This window comes from Montipora foliosa, chromosome 3, assembly GCF_036669935.1.
Source record: "Montipora foliosa isolate CH-2021 chromosome 3, ASM3666993v2, whole genome shotgun sequence".
NCBI lineage: Eukaryota > Metazoa > Cnidaria > Anthozoa > Scleractinia > Acroporidae > Montipora > Montipora foliosa.
Window position 1 is genome coordinate 63,959,714 of NC_090871.1, and position 10,000 is coordinate 63,969,713.

Below are 10,000 nucleotides of genomic sequence, written 5' to 3' on the forward strand. Positions count from 1 at the left end.
TCCCTGTTAGTATCCGTCAAGTGTTTGAGATCATTTTTGATTGATGTACCCCATCCTACTTATTGATGAAGTGCTGCCGGGGAAAAAAATCATGTCAAATTTAAAAATTAAATGAGTCTTACCTGTAAGTTGAAGTTTGATTGTAATTGAGATCACAACTTGACTGAGTTATCACTGTCAACAACTGATTCCACATCCTAATGTAGAGACAAGTATCAAATAAGTCTGTCATTTGAAATGATTTCTAGTACATTGCAAGTTAAATTGTCACCAAAAAAATAAGAGTTGAAAAAGAGCATGAAAACCTTCACTTTGATACTATAAATTTAATTTACTATTTTTAATTAGTGGAAGGATAATATTCAGTAAGTGACAAGACTCAGCATATCAGAATTTTCTTATAAGCTACCAGGTATTACATTAAATTCACTTAAGTTATGATGAAAGGCAAAATAACCTTTCATTGCTTCTTCTTGGCTACAAATTAATTAAATAAATTATGCTAAATTAATTACCAATAATTGTTGTCTGATATAAAATTGGTACTTTGCACACTTTGAAGGCAATGGAAACTGTGGCTTTCCTTATTCACAAAGTGAATATCTTAAAAATTTCCTAAACTGACTATATTCATTAACAGTGAATGCCACCATACAGTAAATAGGTACCATAAATAGGTAAAAAACAGAATATGTTGCATGGATTAAAAGCAGTAGACGTTTTTAACATATATGCTTAACAATAACTCATTTTCAGAGATAAAAGAACATCGGCAGAACCTCATTGAAAGTGAACATCACTTTTGTATGAAAATGATATGCCCTGCTGCAAAATGGTGAATGGCTTCAAATCAGCAGAAAGGCTTCTTTTTCAATTGGAACTCTATAAATGTATTTGGTCTTTACAGGAATCAATGAAAATGAGATAAGACAGAGATCAAAGCCACAACAGTTACCTCCAGTGCGTAAATACAAGAAAAGCAAGACCAAAGAAAAGGATAAGAAAGTTTCTGGAACACCTGCATGTAGAGAGGAACATTCTTTGTGTGCATTTGGAGGTAGGAGAAATATTTTAGCAGTGCCAGTGTGAGCCACGCAGCTGTTGTAGAAAAACTGTCCCCTTTGTCATTATTCTTTCTACCAGCGTACGTCATATGGTCAGTTACACCATGTATTTCCCGCAAAGTTTGTCATCTGCAATTAAGCCTCCTGCAAGACACATACAAGCATTTTAGTGATGGGAGGAAAGAGCAAATTAATTTAAAGTAATGCTAAGTTGTACTGAGATTTTTTAGTGTAAAGCTTGGAACACTGATCAATAGTTCTTGCCATCTCCAACATATTTTGAGTCACTAGAGTGATGGGCACTTTGATGAGGTTTCAGAAAGCACGAAACTACAATTCTTGCCAAACTGCATTGGGTCACTACAAGATGGGCCATTCTCTCTCTTTACCATCTCATTCCTCTTCCACTCCCCCTCCCCAGTCAATGTTGGCCCCAAACAAGGTCATGTCATAAGAAGGAGTACTTGATGGCGCTCAGCACGTTCATTCAACTGACTGAGGGGGAGAGGTAGGGGGAGTATGGAAAGGCCAGTTTTGCCATGAAATATATTTTGTCACCTAAATGCCTAAAAAAGATTGAAGTGTCCTAATCAATTTGTCAAGGATTTTTGCTTGAGTTAGACCTCTGATTACTGATGGTTAATATAGCAGGAGGTATAAAAGATAAAGCTATGTTAGGCTATGTTCAGATTTGGCTGACTTGACCGCACCTGAAAAGTCAAAAGGATCATTCTTCCCAAAGTACCACGATTTTGAGTTTTTGTCAAAACCCTATTAAATTACCATAAAACAAAACCTTGGAGAGCTGATCCTCTTACAAAGAAAGTAATTTGGAATTTGCTCTATTCCAACAGCAAGTGATATAGCTTAACGTACACCAAGTAAAATAAGCGACAAGATTGCCGAAAACAAAATTCTGAATTGCAGTTGATGGTTTCAGTGCCTGACAGCCACCTTTTCCAAAATCAAACTGCGCCTGAAAAATCCAAACTTTGATGGGATTCGGACCATGAAATTTCATACACAGGGTACTCTAAAATCATTGCAGTCACCTCTCACGGAATACAACTCGAACGAGCAACATTGATATTATTGACCAGCTCACAGCTGTTCTGTTAGCTTAATTGGCAGAGCAGTGTACTGCAATCTCAGCTCAAATATATGGAATTTCAAAGACTGTAAAATCAGTCCTACCTAGCAACAATAATTATTGCAATATCAGTTTGGGAAGAATCACAGGACAAGAGTTTTGTTATGTCGACCTAGTTTAAATTGCCCAGTACCCATGGAGTCTTTTACAGCAAAGTGGTAGAGCTGATCAGACTAGTGGTAATCCAAAGATAAATCTTAGGCTGTACTTCAGTTAGGTGCACTGTATGTTTTTTTCCCTGAATATCTCTACATGTAATCTCTCCATCTCTTTAAATGCAGTTTATCCTGTTGAACCTGGTGAGAACGACCGAGAAGACATAGAATTGGATTCTTCATCAGGTGAAGATCTAGATGATGATCAAGTTGAGCATGTCTCTTCTAACACAGTGCAGAAGAAAGGTAATTCACTGCAAAAAAAAGTAACAAACTAAGCATTCTAATTGGTCAGTGGCAAAGAAAGTCACAGATAGCAACAACAACAACAACCTTCATTTGTACTTACACTAAAACAACCATTACATTGGAAATAGAAGAAAATAATATTATACAGAGTACTGGCTGCCCGATATTTTTCTTTTATAGTGTCATGTGATCACATGATTTTTCACGTTCACTTTGGAATCAACAATGTTTTTTTTTTTCAAAGACTACGGATTACACTCGCCCTAGAACGAGCTATTGCAATAATTTGCTCGTGCTTATTTATTCCAGTTTTTATCAACTGCAATTGAAATCACGACAGACGTTGCCTTTACTCTACGATCATGGCTTTTATCTGCTATCTTTTGCTATAACAATCATCCAAGTGATCATTTGTTTTTAAAAGGATCCTGGGAACGTAAGCTTTATTCCTCCACAGTTTAGCCCTTCAAAACCCATTTTGCTTGACTGTCCAAACGTTTCCAAAAAGTCTAGTTGGTTGTTCTGCGAGCGCATGTTCTGTCGGAATGAGCAATTTTCGTAGTGCGCATGCTCAGACTTTAGACTTCGAGTATTCTGAGGTCTCAAATACCTATATTATCTACTAATTTTTTTTGAGGGAAGCATCTACAGGGGCTGATTTGCTAATAAAACATGTATAAACACCGATTTTACTAGTGAACTTTATTTGCAACTCGATTTTTGCCAAAAAAAAAAAAGTACGAAAAGGCATTTTCTTGCAAGTGATAAAGGAAGGAAAAACTTGCAATTAATTTAAGCGTGCAGCAAAAGCAACAATTACAAAGTAGGTTGTAAAGGAAAAGACTCGTTTCGAAATTCAAACAAAAACGTTTTTTACAGTTCATTAATTTGACCCTAAAAACCTGCCATACTAGAAGTGTGACGGTGAAATTTTCGTAAAAACATTTTTTTAAACGTGAAAGACCATTCACAAGTAAGACGTTGAATGAAATGTAATGAATTTTGACTTTTATATCCTTACTTTAGTTAAGGAAGGAAATCCTCCAAATGATGTCCTGGAGGAACTGTCTCAGGCTATCGGTGAGAAGTGGAAACCCTTAGCGCGAAGGCTGAAGTTCACAGAAACAGACATCACAAGGTTTCACAAACAGAATGAAGAATACTCTGAGAAGCCTTACAAAATGCTTTTGGAATGGAAGCAGCGCAAAGGTTCTCAGTCTGCAACTTATAAGGTTCTGTTTGATGCTTTGTGCCACCATCTGGTTGGCAGACAGGATTTGGCAGAAACGTTTTGCTGTTGCTGACAAAGCCAAGTAAGTGTTTCTTTAGTAAACTGTTGTTCAAGATGCAATATTCACAGCTTTGCAACCCAGTCTAGTAAATGGAACTGTCAAATGCTTTATTGGTTACGATCTTGAGCATTCTTCATATGCCATGCAAGAATAATCAGATTAGAGCACCAGTAATGAGTCCCAAAAGATATCACTTATATACACCTAAAAAATTCAGATAGCTTCAACAGTATTCAAACCCATGACCTCTGAGTATTGCACCAGCATTACAAAGTACTTACTCCCTTTCATCTATAACCCGCACTGTTTATTTCATTTAGTATATATTCTCTCAGTTACAATTTTCTCGGTCCTTACGTTTCAGTGGCCCTTCAGTAGAATTACTAGACTTGATGAAATGTTCCCTTGTTGCAAACATGACGTTTAGTCCGCAATGGATTTCCAACCAAATCATCGCCCAATTCTCCACAAATCGTCCCTTTCCACACAACTTATCCTGGAATCAAACGATCCATCTGACTAAAAGCACAAAACTTGTATTCTCACATTAATTAACATGTGCTGATAACTGCAACAGAATCCCGTCATAAGCGACTCCTTTCATCCATTTTTGTCACCTTATTGCATATCTTAGACTTACATTCATTGACTTCTTTTTCAGTTGTTTGTCATCAACGCGGACTTAACTAATAATAGCGGACGTACATAATAGCGGAATTTAAACGAAGTACCAATAAACTCATAAATATAGACACGTAACTGTAAACACAGTCTGTTTTTAATTACCTGGTCCTGGAAAAGAGGGCTGGTTTCTTTGGTTGTTATAATCCTGACTACAGAAAAAAGGCATTTTTTCCATACTTCCTCCCCAGTAACAGAAAGCGTCACGTTCTAATCCTCCTCTTCAGTCTTTTCTTTGATGTACACCTGTGATGTCATAAAATGGTGATGATGATGATGGTGGTGGTGGTGGTGATGAAGCTAGAGCTCGCCCGATGTGAAGGAATCCGCAATCCGGGATCGAGCAAATGTGAAGCTTTGGAATCCGGAATCCAGAGCGTGGAATCCGGAATCCATTGAATTGAATCCACAATCCACGCATTTCGATGGAATTCAGGATGAATTTCGGTGAAAGCCGTGAGTTTGGAATCCGGAATTCACGCCTCGGGAACTGGGATCTGGGATCCACTATTTAGGATCCGGAATCCCATGGGCTGGAATCTGGAATCCGAGCTGAGGGCCACCTGGATTCCTTTACATAGGGCGATAGAGCGAAACTTATTGTTTTGTCCAATCACAGCATCTGCAGAAAAAGAAGAGATAGTAAAAGCAGTCCTTGATGTGTAAGCCAGTTTCCATACCTGAGCTACATGTTCTACTCATTTTTGTTTCTATAAACTCGCCGTATTGAAGCGATTTCAATAGCCCTTCCAACATCGTTGTTGAACAATATTAAAGCCAGCAGCGAAGCGCTTAGGATATTGAATGATGAGAAAATGTCCGATAAAAATCCGCACTTTCTTCTTAAGAAACGTGAACAAATCTTGTCCAACAAACATGATACAATTTGTAGCTTTATGAGCAACAAAATTCCAAGAAAAAAAAAGTTTAATAAGAGTATCAAGTCACGATATGGAATTACTGGTGTGGCACTTCAATGGATGGAATCCATGGGGTGTTGGGGCCAATACTGTTCTCGTTATACATTGCTCCAATAACAGACGTCATCCGGCAACATGGCCTGCAATGCCATCCATATGCAGATGACACACAAATCTATCTGAACTTCAATCCTGGTGATCACTTGTCTGCTATTAAGGCAGCTATCGAATCTTTTGTAGCAGACAATCGTAAATGGATGTCTCCTAATTACTTCAAGTTCAACGACGATAAATTGGAATTGTCAATTTTCCATTCTAAGCATGCAGTTCGTCCTAGCATCACAAGCATCGACGTTGGAGATGAGTCTATATCACCGGCGAATTCCTGTCGTAACATAGGTGTTATCTATGATCAAACTCTTTTGTTCGACAAACACATCAGTTGTATAACTAAAACATCTTTCTGGCATCTCAGGTGTATATGGGGTATTCGTTGTTATCTTGATAATGATTCTCTGTTGACCTTAGTTCATGCCTTTATAACCAGCAAATTGGACTACTGCAACTCTTTGCTCACTGGCCTCCCGAAGAACTTAGTCAAACGTCTCCGGAGTGTACAAAATGCTGCTGCACGCTTTAATAGTATCTGGTTCGAAGAAGTACGAGCATATTTCACCTGTTCTACATCAGCTACATTGGCTACCAGTTGAAAAAAGAATCATTTCTAAAATTCTTCTAATGGTCTGCAAGTGTCTCCATAACAACGCTCCGACATATTTATGTGATCTTTTCGTAAGGTACAAGCCTACTAGAGCACTAAGATCGGGCTCTAAAAACCTTCTGATTATTCCTCGCTCCCGGGCAAAAGAATATGGAGATAGGGCGTTTTCTGTTCGTGGTCCTTCCCTATGGAATAGCTTGCCAGACGATTTCAAAAATCAGGAGACTCTGGAAGACTTTAAAAGAAAACTTAAGACTTATCTATTTAATCACTCTTTTATTTAATTATTATCCAATACAAATCTAAATTCTATTTTTATACGTTTTTAAGCGCCATCGAACCCTGGGAATTTGGCGCTATGTAAGTGTATATATTATATATATCATATCAAACCGATTGGCCGCGTCATAGGGGTTACTTTGGACATTCAATTCAATTGCATCTTATGTGTCTCTTCTAGATCAGCTGTAGCCTTTGTATGCAGAAATTCTCAAATAGCAAGGAAGACTTGGAAAGAACACCCTTCGGTGGTTCAAGCGGTGGATTCAGTAGTATACCTTTATTTTTGTAGAGGAACTCTGTTAGAGAAGAACGTAGGCGAATTTCATTACTTGTATGAGTAATCAAACTGTGACGAGTGAAATTAGGGATTGGCTTCACGCGCGTTTTGTCCAAAATCAAATAATTTCCCGAGCCTTCTGATTAGCTATTAAATATAATGGGTGACAAATAGCCCATTTCCGAGTTGCTGCTTGCCTCAGTTTCAGAGCGAGTGCTGGTGCACAACCATGCAAATGGAAATGAGTTGCGTATTCTTATGCAAATCGAACTCATTTCCCTTTGAATAGGTGTGCACCAAGACTCTCTTCGAAACCGAGACAAACAGCAACTCGTCTATTAGGCCACTTTGGGAAATTCCATAATACTCTTTGTTTGTCCCCCCAAATTTTGCACAAGTGTTGTTTTTGTTTTCTCTTGGGACCATTGTAAGTCCCAAGAGAAACTGGAAACAATGCTTATGCAAAATTTGGGGGACAAACAAAGAGTATTATGGTATTTTCCGAAGTGGCCTCATTCCCATTTCGTTCATAAGACGCCATTTTGGCACTGTAGGAAAAATTTACCATGACAGCATTGTAATTTAGCATGTGAAATTATAAATTAACGCTGAAATTTCGTGCCAAAATTAAGGAGTAATTTGTCACCCATGTTATTATGAGTGAAATTTTACCTTATGATGTTTCGTCGTTGACTTTAGAGTACACAATCAATGTTCTTAGGTGTAGTTTGCAAAGAAGTAACAATAGGTTGTTGCTAATTAGTTAATAGATAATTGCTTTTCCAAATGGTGACGATTCGGCAACGAAAGGTGCTTTTTATCATTTTATCCCGTGGTACGTTTTTCAAATGGAAAAGACTTCATCTGAATGAAGGTTTCTTGACGCCAATCATGGTCAACCTGTGTATAAAATAGTATGTTTTAACGTATGTATTTTTAACCATTTTTCTCAACGCTACATTTGAACTTTTCCAGTAGTCATAGGTGAATTTATTGTGAATTTATTTACTGTACTTTTACGTATTTTATATCTGGTAAATGTCTTGGTACCGAAAGTGGATTGAACCACTCTAAATCAGATATTTTTAATTTTAATCGTGGACAAATCAAACGGCTGTTAGTTAATGTATAAAAGCTCAGTTTAAAATTTTCTTTCGTTGCGTAGCATTAGAAGAGAATTGATTTCACTTGGCTATTACTAAAGAGGACTGGATATGCACCTAGTGTCTGTAACTAACGAGGAATTCACGCGGGTATGTGCATATAACTTTCTACTATAAGTGTGCGTTTGAAGTTTTAACTTCTCGAATCCGAAGCTTTGGCTTATCTTTGCTTGAAAATTTCCTTCGAATATAGGTAAGGTAAATAATTGTTTTATGCTGCTCGTCCCTTTTATTATTGTTCTTTTTTTTTAAATGTCCCATTAGAAAGGCTCAAAATTCTGAAAAAATTAATTTTATAACAGCTAAGGCCCGTTTTAAACGTCGCATTTCACATGTGCCGAATCTAGTGCAAATGTAGGAAAACAATAGATTTTCTCATGTGCATTAGATTCGGCACATGTAAAATGCGACGTTTAAAACGGGCCTAAAATCGCTCTTCTTTATTCCCGCCATAATCTGCGCGCAAAAAATGGTGGGCGTATTATGTCAATCACACACGATCTGCTACCTTAGCACGTGCCCGAACGCTGATTGGCTCAGCATAATTTCGCCAAAATTACAACTTTTCGGACCTCCTGTCCCGACGGGTTTTAAGATATCAGAGTTTTGAGTTGATTTTTTCCAGTCACTTCCGTTGTTTTTCCGTTACTCTTAGTATTTGAATTCAAATTTGTTGTAACTACTTTTATCACATTTATTCCAGTATTACGTCAACATCCATTTACTCTGTATTTGTACATAAAGTTTATTCTCTCATTCTCATCTTCCTGAGGAAGGCTGGTTTGGCCAACCGAAATGTAGTACACAACTACAATCAAATCTACGTTGTTTCGGCTCTTGATCACAATATTTAAGGTATCGCTTTCAAACTTTCAGTTGTAATAGATGATTGTACTACCCCAAATACTGTGTGAGGAATTTGTCGTTTGTCTTCGGAGACGGATTTTATGGCACTTTTTCTGCCCAAATTAAGTATGAGATGAGAGTTTCGACTTTGGTACGTGATATTTCCTTCAATTCGTAACATATCAAAAATTCCTCACAAAATATTGGAGTGCATTCATCTGTGACTAAGATGCAACAAAGTAGGGTTATTTTCGCAATAAAACGAAGGGGCAGGAGGTTCTGCAGCAGCAGACTGGGTCGTTCTGAGTTTGGGATCTCAAAACTAAAAGGCAACACTAGGTACCACAAAACTAAAACTTTATTCAAATAATTGAATCTATTAGCTTTAAAATAATAAATAGTTTGTTCCTATACAAAAAATAGCAGCGCGACAATTGTTTTCCCGCGAACACCTCATTTTCCTTTACCGAGACCTGAAACACTCCTTTGGTAGTAGGGTGTCGAAAGGGCTACACACATGTACGCATTGCGTATCTATTTTTCTTTGCCTGCCAACCAGGGCAAAATCCTTTCTATGTAATTGACAGGTGTTGGTTAGTGATTACTATAAAAAACCAGTGTTACTTTATAAAGCAATTAAATCTTGAGAATAGATTATTGCCTGATATTTCTTTTTGATCGTTTCTGCAATGTTAGAGTAAGCCTAACAGGCCAGCCTTTAGGTACGGTTTCCAGTAAGCAAACACTTTTTAGGAGAAAATAAACAGTTAATCACCAGCCTTGGTAAGTCCGCACCGGGAAAAACTGTACCCTTGGTCTCAAGAACGTACTGGAGATCTCGCGCACAGCGGTATTCGGTTTCGGACTGTCCAAAGTTGGTGAACAAGATGTATTTCACCGATGACCGTGAGACGAGAGTCGACGACCTCCCCGATAGGTAATAGTGGAATTGTTGATGGAGCGACCTGGTTTTTTCATGAAAATCTTCATGGGGCAAGCTTTTTTTCTTGGATTTCTTGAAGGGGTGAACTGCAGCATTGTTTCGGAATCTGCGTTATTCTTTGTCTAGGAATTAATAATCTTGTGGGGGAAACTGCTTTCTCCAGGAATACTAGAGATTGCGAGGAGATTTATCTCGCAATTCTAGATTGGGAAACGGTTATCACTGGGAATTCGTAAGGGTTTAATAGGTTAGGCCAT

General features: G+C 37.8%; 2 protein-coding genes across 2 annotated transcripts in view; both read left to right on the top strand.

Annotated features, from left to right (window-relative positions):
• Window positions 1-9,448, top strand: part of LOC137997939 (D-inositol 3-phosphate glycosyltransferase-like) — a 15,435-nt gene extending 5,987 nt beyond the window's left edge. Inside the window, exons 3-6 of the mRNA XM_068844270.1 lie at window positions 908-1,057; window positions 2,496-2,615; window positions 3,645-3,931; window positions 6,693-9,448. Of these exons, the coding sequence (XP_068700371.1) occupies window positions 908-1,057; window positions 2,496-2,615; window positions 3,645-3,922 (548 nt within the window). The 3' untranslated portion in view covers window positions 3,923-3,931; window positions 6,693-9,448. The remainder of the gene's footprint in view (window positions 1-907; window positions 1,058-2,495; window positions 2,616-3,644; window positions 3,932-6,692) is intronic.
• On the top strand, window positions 5,568-6,221 carry LOC137996216 (uncharacterized). Its single transcript, XM_068841635.1, has one exon. It carries the CDS (start codon window positions 5,568-5,570, stop codon window positions 6,219-6,221), a length of 654 nt encoding a protein of 217 aa, XP_068697736.1.
• Window positions 9,449-10,000: the final 552 nt, after the last annotated feature.

Bases quoted from the DNA above. Each gene is read 5' to 3' on its own strand.
- LOC137996216 (XM_068841635.1), top strand. From the start codon at position 5,568: ATGGATGGAATCCATGGGGTGTTGGGGCCAATACTGTTCTCGTTATAC.